The following is a 16,808-nucleotide window of genomic DNA, read 5'->3' on the forward strand; positions in this document are numbered from 1 at the left end:
TGGGTCCAGACCCGAAATGTCAGCTTTCCTGCTCCTCTGATGCTGCCTGGCCTGCTGTGTTCCTCCAGCTCCGCACTGTGTTATTTCTTTCTCCACAGTTGCTGCCTGACTTGATGAGTTTCGCCAGCACTTTCTGTCAGTCTCAAGCAAACCGTACAAGGATTTCTGAGACAAAGATAGTTGGGGCTATTAACAAACAACTGGATGAGGGCCCCAATGCTGCAACTGTGATGGGATTAAGCAATAAATAACGGGGAAGGCTGCTTATAGTGTTCCTTGCCCTGTGTTTGTTTTTGTATTCTATGTTAACGTAGACAGTGGTATCTTTATTTGATGTTCCCACCCAATTACCCTCAAGACGCCAGAGCACAATGCTGACAGCCAATGCCTGTTTCTGGTGCTGCCTGACAATTTCTTCTAAGCCCTTCCAATCATTCAGGGACCCTGTGAGTGCTGAGCTTTATTGTAAAAGCCTTTCATAACGAGCGCTCTCTCTCTCGAACTGTTCCCTAGTCAGTAAATAATTCATCGAGCTGTCAGATCTCAGCACTGGAGCAGGAATGGCCACTACTATCAACCATCATGTTCTCTGTTTTAATTGGTAGCGTAAAAACAGAATTAACACCTTCTCGCGTGGTTGGTGTATTGTTTAATTTCTTGCCCGCAAGATTACTCTACAAAAGGCACTGGCACTCCCACACAAACACTAAACTGTACAGAAAACAAACAAATAGAAAGAACACAGTGCAAACTGCTTTCTCGTACAAACAACAATCGCTAAAATGGTGTCCTGTGCCTTAACCTGCTTCAAATTTGAGCAGCAAATTGAATAAAGCGGGCCTTTAGCTGTTCCGCACCACAGTCATTAGTTTCCACGTCTATTTAGTGGGGAGGTGGTGGTGCTGTCGAGGTAATATCAACAGTTCTGGGGCCGCAGGTTCGAATCCCATCGTGGGAGATGGTGAAGTTGAAACTCAATAAAAATGAGCCTCTCCACTGGAAGAGGCAGTGATATAATGGTAATGTTACTTAATGAGTAACTCAGGCTAAATTCTGGGGACAGGGGTTCAAAACCCACTACGGCAGATGGCTAAAATTCAATAATATCTAAGTCTTTTCAAGCTGCTATTGTGGGGCAGTGATAATGTCCCTACCTCCAGGCCAGAAGGCCTGGGCTCCAGCCCTACCTGTTCTAAAGGTATATCATAACATCCGTGAACAAGTCGATTTTAAAATTAAAGCTTATAAACGTGAATTGTAAGGAGAAATGCTTATGTGTGTTTTCAAGTGGGGTTATTGTGGTGCAGCGGTAGCGTCCCTACCTCTGAGCTACGTTCAAGCTCCACCGATTCTAGAGGTGTGTGTAATCTGTGAACAGGCTAATACTTTTACGCGTTTTCAACAACTTGAAAGTGTTGCTAGATCAACACAGATTTTATAGTTTGGGCTTCAAAGATATAAGGAGCCGAGTCAAAGAGTCTCGCGTCTATTTTCCCTTTAGCCTGTATTTAGAATTCACAAATCATTTGCCTCCCCCCAAGTCTCATAAAGAAATGTCATTTTCTTAACATTTCAGTTTAACTACATGTCAGCGTTGAAATAAGGAATGTTCTCCGCCTGCTCTCCTGTGTTATTTGGCGGCGTGGGACTTTAGGAGGACTGGACAATTGGGGAAAAAGGTGGACTTTTAGCTTTTGTTTCTAGTGGAGACCAGGCTGCTGAGATGGGTGAGGTATGAATCTCTCACCCTGGACTGTCTTGTCTTACCTTGGGCATTGGGAATTCACACGCACCCGCACAGTAATAGGCGTCAAAGGATTTGGGAGATATAACCCATTCGCTCCAGCCAATGTCAGCGAAGTCTACTTTAAGGTACCTCCTGGAGCAGGTCCTGGGCTCATTCCACTGCCTCCTCCTGGCCTTCCTCATGGTTTTCTCATCGAAGCTGAGGACCTGGGAGCGGAGGACCTGGTGTTTGCTAGCTTCCTGTTCCTTCCGCCTCCTCTCCTTGCGGGCCATCTTGGGTTTGAGGGGACGGTATGGATTGCCCCAGAGGTCGTGCTTGTGGAATTGACTGTACTCCACCTCAGGCAGCTCGTTGTTCTGCAGGGAAGGCGAGGAAAAGTAGGTTTCCCTCCTGACCCGGGAGTCCCTGGAGGCATTGGGAGAGGGGCTGGCTTCTTCCTCACTGGAGGGGAACGGCCCGTACCTCTGCAGAGTCAGGCCCACGCTATTGGGCTCAGAAATCGCCAAGTCATTGGCGTAGATTAAAATGTAGGGCAGATGACTGGCCTGGCTAGGATTCTGTACCTTCTCCTCAAAATCGAGCTGGGCGCTGAGCAAGAGTCTGTCCTCTCTCCGGGCAGCTTTCACAATCTGGGAGATATCATTTAGGCACCAAGCGCCCCTCCTCTGAGGCGTCACGGTCAGATTGCCGAGGAATTTCTCCCAAGGAGAAGAGGGCGAGGAACTGGTGAAGGTCAGCTCCACCGGCTGGGTCTTGTGCAGGAAAAGACACGGCCCGTTCTTGGAGTTTTTGCAGGAAAGGTGCCTGTTCCTCCAGCGCTTCTGGGCGAAGAAATGGAAAGTAGCGGCCAGGATCAGTTCGGACTCTTGTATGGAAGTCAGGTTGAAATAATACAGGATCTGGTGATCAATAATTTCTGGGACAAAAGAAAACAAGAGCATTCTGTTAGCATAAATGAAAGAACTGCGGATGCTGGAATTCAGAAACAATAAACAGAAATTACTGGAAAAGCTCAGCAGGTCTGGCAGCGTCTGTGGCGAGAAATCAAAGTTTACGTTTCGGTTCGAGTGACCCAAAACGTTAACTCCGATTTCTCTCTCTAGACGCTGCCAGACCTGCTGAGCTTTTTCCAGCAATTTCTGATTCTGTTAACATGCAGAGATCGGAGTTTAGGTCTCTCTGTACACCATGCGATTTCCAATACCCTGAGCTTTACGAATCACTTCCAATCTCTTTCGAAACAGAATAACACTTCTGTCCACATTCGGGTGAGGAAATCTTTTTAGAAATTGGGGCACATAGAAAGCGTCCTAATGTGCGTTAACAGCAATCTTACAGCGGATTCTTCCGACAGTCCGCTACAGCGTCGATCTTTAACCAATTTGTTGCTAATGGACGCACGGATGGAAGATTGCCTCTCTCTGAGATGGTTTATTTTAAAGATATAGTTGAAACGAAAGCTGTTGTTGGATATCGTCTTTTGCATCATTTTGTAAACGACAATTCAAGCTATAGTTTCTCCGTAAGCAACTTCTCCCGTTCTACAGATGATTCCCACTTTCTCTGTATCTCACATTCACCTTGTTTCGGCCACATTACTTCTCCCATACAACATTCTAGAGTTAAAGAAAGTACTTTTAGGGGCAGACCCATTAAACTGCTGATGCCTGGTAAGATGAGCTGGAATAGTTACAGGGTGTGTGTGTGTGTGTGAGGGGTGGGGGGGGGGGGGGGGGGGGGGGGGGGGTGACAGATTACAGTATTTACCAACTCGGTGACTACAGAACTTGCAAGTGAACAGTGTCTACAAACCACGGGCTCCTGTCGCCACGGGGAAACTCACTGTAGCCCAGAAAACCGCGTGAAATCTCCCGGGTCTTATTCCCAGAAAGTTCACAAAGTTCCAGCCAAGCCCCCTGCACCACATGGTTACTGAACATCTTTCCACACATTAAGGGGGGAGGGGGAAGCAAATTTTGGGGTTCAATCTTAATCTTGGATATTTGTTGACACTTGACAAATCCCTTCCAACCCCCCAAGTAGGTCACAAGGAAACAGCACGTTTGTTATTGGCAGGTCCTAGTTTGAGACAGGTTTCGGAAAAAAAAATGTTAAGTTTCTTTGGAAAATGGCAGAGGGAGTGGAGGAACCTGAGGGAGACCGGGTTAAATGCTGTGTAGATGGCGCTGTGTCTGACCCTGTTCACTGTGATTAGGGACCCCGTCCCGTGTGTGTGTGTGTGTGTGTGTGTCTTGGGGGGTGAGGGGGGGTTATGTATTTACATTTAAAGCTCCCCAGTCCGGCCAGGTACACACATTCATTACACATCCATATCAAACAGCCTGTGTGTCACTTCAAATTTCCACTGTGCTAATCGGTTCGACATGTTCTTAAACTCCTGTGATTATTGTTACACTAGGGGTATATACAAGAGCTTCTCAAACGCCCCCCTGGCTTCCCCACTGACCATCCCTTGAGGAAACGTATCCTCACCTTAACCGAGAGCCACCCCCCCCCCCCCCCCCCCCCCCCCCCCCCCCCCCCCCCCCCCCCCCCACCCCCCCCCCCCCCCCCCCCCCCCCGCGCCCCCACCCCTGGTACCCACACGCTGCTTCTCCTTACCCTGTCTCGCCTTGAAGCTGCGCACCGTGTTGCCGTCCCTTGGCCGATTCCCTTCTCGCTGGTATTTCTCATACAGTTTCAGCATGTGCATTCCCACCGTGTCCTGAGCAGCTCGCCCCAGCGCCGAGATGTGACTGGGCCGTGCCTGCTGCGGGTTGGTGGCATCTCTCGCTGCGCTCTCGCTCTGGCCCTGGAGTCCAGCAAACGCCAGAGAGGTTAGCACCTGAAGCCAGAAGCGGTACTCTGCCCAGCGACATGCCATGGTGCTGATCTCTGTTTGCAGTGACTGACTTTCTTAATTTCCCCTACTTCTCCCTCTCCCTCCCCTTTCCCCCTTTAAGCTTGAGAAGCGGATCTACTGATACTAGCAAATATGGGGTACAGCATTCCCCTCACACTGGGTATTCAGGAGCCTAAAACTGCAATCCTCTTGAACTGAGTGCTAGTTTAGGGAGTGCTAGCAAGAGCCCCCTCCCTTTTACTGCTCTCTCACTCTCTCTCTCTCGCTCTGTCGCCTCTAGCTAAGTCCTCCGCTCCCCCTCACTCTGAATCTCCTGCTGTCCTCCGTCTTGTACTCAGCACAATAAAAAAAACAAAATGTGAAACTTTCTTTCCACCCCAGCACCCTGAGAGAGGGAAAAAAACTTTTCATTTTAGGCTAAGGTACCGGTGACGAAATGTATCCACAAGCCAATCGGAGGTCAGACCCTCCCGGAGCCAGCCAATGGGTAGGTAGGGGATGGAGAAGGGGGCAAATTAGTGAGGATGTCCCCTTTAAGGGCCGGTCTCTTCCTCCAACCCATTGGCAGCGAGCGGTCCCTTTAAATCCCCAGGGGATATTGAGTGGAGCTCTGCAGGGAGACGTAAATATCAAGAACCATCCTTACGCCGCCCTATAGATCCCGATCCCAATCCCAAATTAAACTAACGATCACGCTGCCTAAAGTAAAAAAGGACGATGCAGCCTGTCGGTGTGTTTCACTTTCAGGATAGTGACAACTCTTTTTCTTTGCAATGTCATTTGATGTTTGTTATTTTAAAAAGGATGTTCACGTGCCTGTCCTTGCAATTAAAGAGCCATTTCTCATTAGTGATGTTAATGTTTCTTGAAGGAATGCGATTTAAATCCAGTTTCTGGAATCGGGAGTATTTTCAGGAACCGGTTTCTGGGAAAGTCAGGAGTTTTTATTTGGGAGAGAGTTGGGGCTGTTAGCACTATCTCGGTGTGACCTGTTCCCACTCTCAGTCACTGCCCCATTCCGTCCACTGGTTCCGAGGCTGCTCAGAAGATGCAACATTAACCTCTCTGAGCTGACTCCTTTAACCCCTTGGCGAAGTTAGTGCTTCGATCGGCTACAAATATTCACAATGTGCACATCCCTTCCAAAACAAAATTCCACCAAGTGATATGTGGGTATTTCATCTCATGTTGTCAGTCTTTTTCCTATGGTTGAAGGGTCAGGCTTTGAAAAAACAGACCTTCTGATCTGAAAGAGAATGTAACTTCATGTGGCAAGTGATTGAAATGCTTGGGTTTGAACAATTTAAAGAGGAAAAAAATCCTTTTGATCTAGGCCAGCAATTGTTGCCCATCCTCGAGAAATTGCTAGGATGGACATGCTTGAACCGCTGCAGTCCATGTGGTAAATAATGATCGAAGTGACCTGAATATCAATTAAAAAAAAACACACACGTTTGTTTTTATTTCCAAATTGAACGGCATTGTTATTCTCGTCCTTGTGATGTTAATTATATTGAGCTGTTCAAAGCTACACTTCTTGCTACAAAGCCCTGAAGATCTCAACGTGCAGTTTTACATTTCAGCCCCTCAGCGTTAAGAGTCAGATTTGCAGTTCGATCTCAGCCTACAGCTACTTCATCTGGTGCCTATCTAACATCTCCCTGTTCAGGATTTTGTTTGCCTTGGCTTAGCTTCTGCTTCCCCAGCTAATTGCCATTTTGATTCAAGGTCCTAAAGATTCAACTCCCTGCAGGGATGAAACTCTAAAGCCTCGGCTTTTGTTGCACCCTGTCAACAATATTGACTGAGAGAGAGAGAGAAAAAGGATTCAGATTCTCCCACTACAGCCCTGTTTTACCTGGTGTGCGGATTTGCATTAGTCTGTCACGAACACTTCTCTGTTTTATCCACTGGAGGCTACAAGACCAGAATTAATTTCCTGACAGTCCTGTAACTCACTCACTGCACGCTGCAGTTGTGATTTTGTTTTGATACGGGTCAAATCCCTTCCGTGTTGACTATTTGTGCCTTCATTGGGATTGTGATGGGAATGGCGTGTTTTAAGTACAGACTGACTCAATAGTCATTTCTGGGTTTGCATCCAGACTGGTAGGATAACGGACTCTGAATGCAGTCATCCAAGTGAGACGCTGGGGCAGAATGAAGGCAATTTTGAGGCATGAGCTCAGAGAACAAACATCCCTAATTTGGCACTGTACTGAAAATCTCTCTTATTTGGCATATGGAAGACACACACCTGGAATAATTTCATTGACTGGTAGAGTTATTCAGCATGGAAACACACCATTCGGTCGAACTAGTCTACGCCGTCCAGGTTCCTAAACTAAGCTAGTTCAATTTGCTCTTATCCGTCTAAACCTTTCCTATTCACGTACTTACGCAATTGTCTGTACCTGCACCCACCACTTCCGCTGGCAGTTCTTTTCACACACTAAGCACTCTCTGTATAAAAAAAGTTATGCCTCGTGTCCTTTTAAAATCTTTCTTCTCTCACCTTAAAAGCTTTGAACTCCCCTACCTTAGGGAAAAAACTTTTGCTATTCACATTATCTATGCCCCTCATGATTTTATAAACCTCTATAAGGTCACCCCTCAAACTCCTGTGCTCCAGTGAAAAAAGTCCCAGCCTATCCAGCCTATTTTAATTGTTTTGTCAAAACGTAATACCTCACATTTATCCAAATTAAACTCCATCTGCCACTCCTGTTAGGTGGATTGGCCATGCTAAATTGCCCATAGTGTTCAGGGAGGTGTAGATTGGGTGGGTTATAGGGGGATGGGTTTGGGTGGGATGCTCTGAGGGTCGGTGTGGACTTGTTGGGCCGAAGGGCCTGTTTCCACATTGTGGGGATTCTATGATTCCTAACGCATTGACCCGATTGAAAAATATTTCTTTGTAATCTTAGGTAACCTTCTCCACTGTCCACTATACCACCAATTTTGATGTCATTCACAAACTTACCAACCATGCTTCTTATATTCTCATCCAAATCATTTATGTAAGTGACAAACAAAAGTGGATCCAGTACTGATCCCTGTGGAACACCACCGGTCACAGGCTTCAAGTCCAAAAAACAACTCTCTACCGATATCCTCTGTCTCCTGCCATAACACCAATTATGTATCCAATTGGCAACTGGGCTAAAGCACATTGTATAAGTAGAGATCTAACAAATTTCTGAAGGGAGGTATTCTTCACTTGTGAAGACTATGACTTGCATTGTTATTTTCACTTTCCTCCTCACTGAGACTTTTACACAAAGACTTTTGCATAAGACCAAAAAACAAACAAGTGAAATAAAGACAGAAAGTGCTGGAGCAACTCAGCATATCTGGCAGCATTCATGGAGACAGCAACAGAATTAATGTTTTAAGTCTGAAATGACTCTCCTTTAGAAATGATCCAAAAAATAATTGAACTCAAAGTTAACACTATTTCTTGTTCCACTGATGCTAGACGTGTTTAGTTTGTCCAGCAGATTTTATTTCTGATATCCAGCACCAACAATATTTTGCTTTTGTTAAAGAATTATACATTATTGAACTATCAATGAAGAAGATTACATATGTTGGAACAGAGCAAACTCTTTTAAATAAAATACATTTATCATTGCTTGGATCAATTTTTAAGTGAGGGCTTGCCATTCAAGAATGACTTTCTAAATGTTAGTGTTTAATGATCTTATACTGGACATTAAGAGTTACTTTGAACTTTGAAGTTCTTCTTGATTGGTTTACTAGCCTAATTTAAAAATAATCCAAATGTCAATCCCATACAAAATATTCTGTGTATGATGGAATTAAGTCACAAAGTGTGATGCTTGTGTAAGCTTAACACAGTTGCTTATTTTTAACATAGTACAATAACAGCTTGTCTAGCTGTCATAAAGCAAACCACTACATATAGCTAATGATATATACATATAAGCTTTTCTATGTGAATTATGCCCTTGATCTTGTATATTTAAAGCATGGAAGATGCCAATAACCTAAGGATAAAGATTTTCTGTATGGCTAACCTGACTATGCTCCCCATGAATTCTACCAAATTGATGATGGATTTGAGAAATGAGGCAATTATATTTTATGAATCCTAGTTTAGATAATGTTGCATTGGGCATTTGAGTTGTGAGAACTTACAGATTTCTATGAATATTTCATAATCCAGTCACTTAATGTACAAGCGTGGTCCGTACCTTAATCCAATCTAATGGCAAATGTATACATTTCATTAGTAGAAGTAGAATGAAGATTATCTGGAACTGAGTGGGAATAATTACAAGCATTAATGACAGATCTATCCTGCAAGACTCTATTAGTGGGTCAGACTGGGTGGTTAATCATCAGCAGTAGAGCAGACATGGTTCATTCAAGTATTGGATTACTGAGCCTCTCACAGATGTTTAACTCAGTGCTGAACATCCATCACCAGGCATGTTATCTTGGAGCCAGTTTTTATACATCTTACCTCTCCCCTCTAGAAAGATAATTACCAGTTGGCCATTAGGCAACTGATACGCATGAATTTGAGGCATCATTAGCTGCGCAGCAGTTACAAGAATCTCACGATTGGCATGATACATAGCACAAATGGCTATAACGTGAGTGCGTCGCCATCAATTAATTGTTTGAAACCTACAACGGTCTCAAGTTTCAGTTTCCTTATCGGCTTCAAATAGAAGGATGTACACAACAAAGTTTCTGCTCTGTCAGTGACATTGATCCTGCACACATTCAAGGTTAGTATTGTTACCAGTTTCACAAATTCCTTGGTTCCCTAGTTCTCTCCCACATCTAGTGGCACAACAGGCAGAGAAGGCGCATTCTTTATGTTTCCTGGAACAAATGGCCAGAGGCTGTAGCCCAGGGGGTGCCAGTCTGCATGAAGCATGACTGATCAGTGGACTTTCCCACTCTTACTACTTCCCATAGGTGTATCAGAAGGCTTCATAGGTTGACTACCAACCTGTTTGGCCATATTATAGCACATCTTTTGCAGCCATCAAGTCCAGTGGAGGGAAAATGACCTGGGCCTTCTGGCTCTGAAGCAGGGACACTATCCATTGCACCACAAGTCCTCACTTCACTATTTACTAGCTGTTAAATATATATACCATTCTGTGGTGCTTTTCTGAAGAGTTCAGCTCTGCCATCAGGCTTTTGCATACCTAGTGATGGATTGGTGTAGGCCAAAACCTCTCCTCCTGGACAACACATGGTTCTAAGGAAGAACTTCCATTATTAAGAGCCATGAAGGAGAACTATTTGGACACACATTGTTATATGTCTTGAGTTTAACCCTGTTGAGAATTTTGTTGTAATTGAAAGAAATGAAAAATACATTACCCCAGGTGTCACCCTGATGTTGATGTCCTTCAAAACATTCAGCTTCTGGTATGAATCAACAGTTGGAAAAAAAAAATGCCTCTTTTAAAGATCCAAAGACTCACTTTGTAATATTCTCTTGATCTGTGCCAGAGCCCATTCATCACCTCTATGTTACAAGTCAGGAGAGTGTTGGGATACTCTCATTTAATTTGCTAAGTGCAGTTCCAATAAAATTCAGAAGCTAAATATCACCCAGTACAAAGTCTTTTAAAAGTTCTTTCATGTGGCGAGGATGTTACTAGTTAGATTAGTGTTTGCTGTCTTTGCCTAATTGCTCTTGAGGAGTTGGTGGTAAGTTGCATTTCTAAACTGCCACCATTCATCTGATTGTAGGTACGCCCCTGTGCTGATAGTAAGGTGGTTCCAGGGTTTTGTTTCAGTAACAATGAAGAAACAGTGACATAATCCAAGTCAGGATGGTATATAGCCCCCTTGATCGGTGCCCCATCTATCAGCTCAAACATTCACTTCCTCCACCACTGCTGCACAGAGTGTATACTCTATAAGATAGCAGCAAGCCACCAAGGATCCTTCAATAGCACCTTTCAGACTGTGACTACTACCATCTCGAAGGACAAAAAAAAACAAGCTTAATGATATCCGTGAAGCCAGTGTCAATTGCCATAAAAATCAATTTGGCTCACTAATGTTCCTCAGTGAAGAAAACATCTGCCGTCCTTACCTGGCCTGGCCCACCTGTGACTCCAAACTCACAGCAATGCTGTTGAATCTTGAATAACCCTCTGAAATGGCCGAGCAGGCCACTCTGTAATATCTAACTTCTAAAAAAGTCTGATATAAAGTATAAAACTGGATATAGCACCCAGTATTGACCAAGGCATCGGAAATGACAATGGCACACAGCAGCCCTGTCGACGCTGCAAAGCCCTCCTTACTAGCACCTGGGAGCTTGAGCCAAAATTGAGAGAGCTGTCCCAAGCAACAATAGGATACGAATCTGTGAGAAGACAATGTCTCAGATACCACCCTCACTGTCCTTGGGCACGGACTGGCCCACCAACAGAACACACCCAGCAGAGGTGGTGCCACAGTGGTATACGATTCAGAAGGAGCTGTCCTGGGAGTCCTCAGCATTTGAGTTCAGACCACACAAATCCTCATGGTATTGGGTCAAATATGGGCAAGGAAATCTCCTGTTGATTACCACCTAAATGCACTCCTCATCAATTCCTCAGCTGATGCATCAACATCTCTCCAAGTTGAACATCACAATAGGATCAAAGGCACAGAGGTACTCTGAATGGGGAATTCAATGTCCTCTATAAGGTTCTTGAGTAGATTTGTAGCTTGGGTTGTGGATGCTCGCTGAGCTGGTTTGTTAGTTTGCAAATGTTTCATTACTCTGTTGGGTGACATCATCAGTGCAGCCTCCGATGAAGAGCTGTTGTATTTTCCCACCTGGTATTTAAACTCTGGGGTCCATTGGAGTTGATTACCTCATTTCCGGTTTTTCTTTGCAGTTGTGTGTATATAGGGTCTAATTCTACATGGTTATTGATGGCCTTTTTGTTAGAGAAACAGGCCTCTAGGAATTCCCATGCTTGTCTCTGTTTGGCCTGTCCTAGGATCCTGGTGTTGTCCCAATCAAACTGGTGGTCCTCTTTGTCTGTGTGTGGACACGAGTGAGTACTGGTCGTGTCTTTTTGTTGCTAGTTGGTGTTCATGTATTCTCGTTGCCAGTTTCCTTCCAGTCTGTCCAATGTAATGTTTGTTGCAGTCCTTGCATGGATTCTTGTATATCACATTGGTTCTGTCCATTGTGGGTGAGTAATCTTTGGTTCTTGTTAGCAGTTGGTGTAGGGTTGATGTAGGTTTGTGTGTTACTCTGATGCCCAATGGCTGTAGGAGTCTTGTGGTCAGTTCAGATTCGATCTTGGTGTATGGTAATTTGACAAATGTATCAGGAAGTACTGTATCTTCCTGTTGTTGTTTGTGTGACAGGCATCATCGGACCCCGCTGTTTGGGTATCCGTTGTCTCTAAATACTTGGTGGAGGTATTCTTCTTCATTTTGGTGTAGCTCTGGGTTGCTGCAGTGTGTTGTGGCCTCTATCAAGAGTGGTTTGGTAACACTACTACTGATTAGGTTGACCAACTCCTAAAGGACATAAATACTAGACTGGGTCTGGAGCAAGTGGTGAGAAAACCAACAAGAGAGAAGAATATACTCATCAATTATTTTGTAGCAGATGTATCTGTCCCTGACAGTATCTGTATTGGTGACCACTGAACAACGCTTGTGGAGACAAAATCCTGTCTTCAATTGAGGATATCATTTGTTATCTTCTGTGACACTATCTCTTGCTAAATGAAATAGGTTTCAAATATATCCAGTAATTCAAGACTGGGCATCCATAAGGCAGTGTGGGACATCAGCAACAAGAAATTTTTATTCAATCAAAGTCCATAGTTGCACAACTCACCTTATCCCCACTCTACCATGACCACCAAGTCAGCAGATCTTTATTCATTTATGGGATGACGGCGTCACTAGATAGGCCAGCATTTATTGCCCATCCCTAATTGCCCAGAGGGCAGTTAAGCATCAACCGCACTACTGTGGGTCTGGAGTCACATGTAGACCAGACCAGGTGAGGATGGCAGTTTCCTTTCCTAAAGGACATTAGTGAACCAGATGGGTTTTTCCTGACAATTGACAATGGATTCATGGTCATCATTAGACTCTTAATTCCAGATATTTATTGAATTCAAATTTCACCATCTGCCATGGCAGGATTCAAACCCGGGTCCCCAGAACATTATCTGAGTCTCTGGATTAACAGTCCAGCGATAATACCACTAGGTCATCACCTCCCCCATGAACCCTAGCTCAATGGAGAGTACAGGAGGACATGCCAGGAGCAGTACCAGGAATACCTGAAAATGAGGTGTCAATCTGGTGAACCTACAACACCAGAATACTTGCATTGGCAAGCAGTTAAGCAGCATGCAATTGAGAGAAAGTTAGGTGATCCCACATCTGACGGATCAAATCTAACCTCTGAAGCCTTTCCACATCAATTGCGAATGATGATGGACAATCAAACAATTAATTGGAGGAGGAGGCTCCACAGATACCCTATCCTCAATAGTCCAGCAAATGATAAGGCTGAAGCATTTGTAAGCGTCTACAGCCAGAATTGCTGAGTGGACAATCAATCTGTTCTCCTCCTGAGGTCCCCAACATCACAGATGCCAGTCTTCAGCCAATTTGATTCACTCCATGTGATATCAAGAAATAGCTGAAGGCGTTACAGCAAAGACTAAGAGCCCTGACAATATTCTAGAAATAATACTGAAAACATGTGCTCCAGAACTAACCACATTCCTAATCAACCTGCTTAGTATGGCTACAGCACTGGCAATATTATGATGTTGAAAATTATTGAGGTGTGTCTTGCCCACAAAAAACATGTTAAATCCAATTTGGCAAATTGCTTCCTCATCAGTGTACTCTCAATTATCAGCACAGTGATGGAAAGAGTCATTGGCAAGGCTATCAAATTGCACTTGCTCAGCAATAACCTGCTCACTGACGCTCAGTTTTGTTCCATCAGGCCCATTCAGCTCCTGATCTCATTACAGCCATGGTTCAAAACATGGACAAAAGAGCTAACTCAAGAGGGGTAGTGATGGGTGATAGCCATCAATAACAAGGCTACATTTCACTGAGTGTAACATCAAAGAGCCCTAACAAAACTAGAGTCAATGAGAGTCAGGGGGTAAACTGCTTGGATTCAAACTTAGCACAAAGGAAGTTGGTTGTGATTGTTGAGGTCGGTCATCAGAGCTCCAGGACATCTCTGTAGGAGTTCCTCAGGGTAGTGGCCTTGGCCCCACCATCTCTAGTTCCTTTATTAAAGACCATAAGGTCAGAAGTCGGGATGTTTGCTGATGATTGCATAGTGCTCAGTACCATTTGCTCAATTACTGAAGTAGTCAGCGTTATAATGCAGCACGAGCTGGACAATATCCAGATTTGGGCTGAGAAGTGGTTATTAACATTTGCACCAAACAAGTGCCAAGCAATGAACACCTCCAATAAAAGAGAATCTAACCATCACCTCTTGACATTTAATGACATTACCATTGCAGAAACCCCCTCTTTCAACATCCTGGGAGTTACCATGTGCCAGAAACTGATCTGGACTAGTCTTATAAATACTATGGCTACAAGACCAAGTCAGAGGCTAGGAATTCTGCAGCAAGTAACTTATCTCTTGACTCCTCAAAAGCTGGTCCACCATCTATATGAGATAAGTCAGGAATGATAGAATACTCCCCACTTACCTGGATGAGTGCAGCTACAGCTGCACTCAAGAAATTTAACACCATCCAGGACAAAATAGTTCATTTGATTGGCACCTCATATAACAATTTGTCATTTAATTGCTCCACCACTGACACATAATTGCAGCAGTGTGTACCATCTACAAGATGCACTGCAACAACTCACTAAAGCTCCTTGGACTGCACTTTACAAACCTGTAACTCTATTATCCAGGAGGACAAGAGTAGTAGACACATGGGAACTCCACTTCTTGTAAGTATCCCTCCAAGTTGCACACCATCCTGACTTGGAAATGTATCACAAGTCCTTCACTTTTGCTGATCTAAAATCCCAGAATTCCTTTCCTTCCAGAGCTGTAAATTTGTAGATAGACTGTAGAACCTCACCACCACCTTTTCAAAGACGATTATTGATGGGCAACAAAAGCTGATGTAGCCAATAATACTCACATCCTATGAACAAATGAAACAAAACCCAATGTCACATTTTGTAGAACAAAATTGAGGTGTTGAATAGTCTACTCCCTTTCCAAAATCCTCATGTGACCACAATGCAGCCTGGTTTTATATTTTTCTGATCTCTAAGTATCTGATAAATATTGATATATCTGATATATTGTGTGCCAAAAACTTAACTACGTATGTCAGGCACTACTCACGTCTTTAAGATCCACAAATAGCATTTGTGCTGACTAAATTCCCTTTTTATTAAATGGAGAGGACAACTGCACTTTGCAGAAATAAAATTGTCTCAAATGGAATCCCACTGAATGTGTCAGAGTGGTAGCTGGAATGTCATTTCATTCTCTCTAGCTCTGTTAGACTGATCTATTTGTGTTCTTCCTCCCCAGTCTCCCATGCATAACAACATTCTTGTATTTGGCAAGAAAACTGCACTAAGCCTGCTGCCTTAATGATAACAGAGTGAATGGACGAGCGAAGGAAATTGACACAGAGGAAAAGAGCACCTGAAGCATTATGGCTAGACACCTTATACCACCCCACAGCCATGAAATCCCATGTTAGAAGACACTGAAAAATTCAGGGCTATTCTGGAAAGGAATTCTGGAAAATTCTGCTCTGAACCCTCTCTCCCAGTTCTCCCAGCATTACTACAAAACCACTTTGCTTCTGGAAGATGTGACCTCTGTCCCAGTTAAAATCCAGTCCAAATCCCTCCTGAACTGAGGTGGCACGGTGGCTCAGTGGTTAGCAGCGCTAGGGACATGGGTTTGATTCCACCTTCGGGCGACTGTCTGTGTGGAGTTTGCACATTCTACCCGTGTCTGCTTGGGTCCCCTCTGAGTGCACCAGTTTCCTCCCATAGTCCAAAGGTGGGCAGGTTAGGTAGATTGGTCACACTAAATTGTCTATAGGGTCCAGGGACGGGCGGGCTAGGTGGGTTAGCCATGGGAAATGCAGGGTTACAGGGATGGGGTGTGTCTGGGTGTGGTGCTGTTTGGAGGGTTGGTGTGGACTTGATGGGCCGAATGGCCTGTTTCCACACTGTAGGGATTCTATGAATGCAGTGAGTTAGCACCCACTTCACCTGCTGACAACGTATTCTAAAGTCTCCCAATGCAAAGAGCTCGCTATCCTTGAATCCACTGTTGCATATTTTGATTGCAAATCCCTATATCCCCCAGAATCTGCCAAACTGAGAAGTGGACTACATTGCGTTGAACAAGTTAATCTCTTGCCATCCTTTTCAAGAATTAAATGAGTATGCAGAGTTAGATTAGCTATGTTAAAGTTGCCTTTGTTTTCTTTCATCCATTGTTGCAGATTTTTGAGCATTTTCTTTGCTAATGCAGAGCCTGGCTGAAGAGATTGTGTGCAACATTGGCCTGGTAGGTGAACACAAGAGTTAATGCTAACACTGGCGCAGCAGAGGGGGCTCTTTTCAGGTTGGAGCCAGGACATGTTGTTGGGACAACGTGACTCTGTGCTCTGGAAATGTTAGATACAGACACCGAGCACCTGATATTAGAAATGCTGCATTTTTGATTTTGTTAAGTACAGATGGTATTTTGTAAATAAAAATAGTATTCTGACATTGAGATTCACTTTAACTTGTTTACCACTCTTAGATAGACTTAAAATTAGAATTAGAATTAGGTTTATTGTCACACATACTCACACAAGTACAGTGAAAAGTTTACAGTGCTATCTTAGGTACAGAAGTACTTAGGTACACATACTTAGGAATAATTTAGAAAAATAAAGAAATAAAAAGTCCAGCATTACTGACCTTCATGCCATGTAAGGTACAAAAGGTATCTAGGTATAAAATTATAGGAATAAATTAGAAAAATAAGGGAATAAAAAGTTCAGAATTACAGTCCTTCCAAGCAGGGAAGACAGAGTAGATGAGTCTGTGTTGGCCTCCTGTTACCACTGGGCCTCGCCTCGAGTTAGCACTGGGTCTCGCCTTGAGTTAGCACTGGGCCTCGCCTCGAGTTAGCACTGGGCCTCGCCT

General features: G+C 44.0%; 1 protein-coding gene across 2 annotated transcripts in view; it reads right to left on the bottom strand.

Annotated features, from left to right (window-relative positions):
* The window catches only part of LOC109915625 (growth/differentiation factor 10), a 10,754-nt gene extending 6,087 nt beyond the window's left edge, over positions 1-4,667 (bottom strand). Inside the window, exons 1-2 of one of the 2 annotated variants that reach the window (XM_020515278.2) lie at positions 4,370-4,667; positions 1,768-2,663 (exon numbers count right to left, since the gene is read on the bottom strand). In XM_020515278.2, coding sequence (XP_020370867.2) covers positions 1,768-2,663; positions 4,370-4,631 — 1,158 coding nt within the window. In that variant the 5' untranslated portion in view covers positions 4,632-4,667. Of the gene's footprint in view, positions 1-1,767; positions 2,664-3,327; positions 3,413-4,369 lie in introns of those variants that run through there. The other variant, XM_048616315.1, reaches the window with a different exon arrangement.
* Positions 4,668-16,808: the final 12,141 nt, after the last annotated feature.

This window comes from Rhincodon typus, chromosome 34 (assembly GCF_021869965.1).
Source record: "Rhincodon typus isolate 14 chromosome 34, sRhiTyp1.1, whole genome shotgun sequence".
Taxonomy (NCBI): Eukaryota; Metazoa; Chordata; class Chondrichthyes; order Orectolobiformes; family Rhincodontidae; genus Rhincodon; species Rhincodon typus.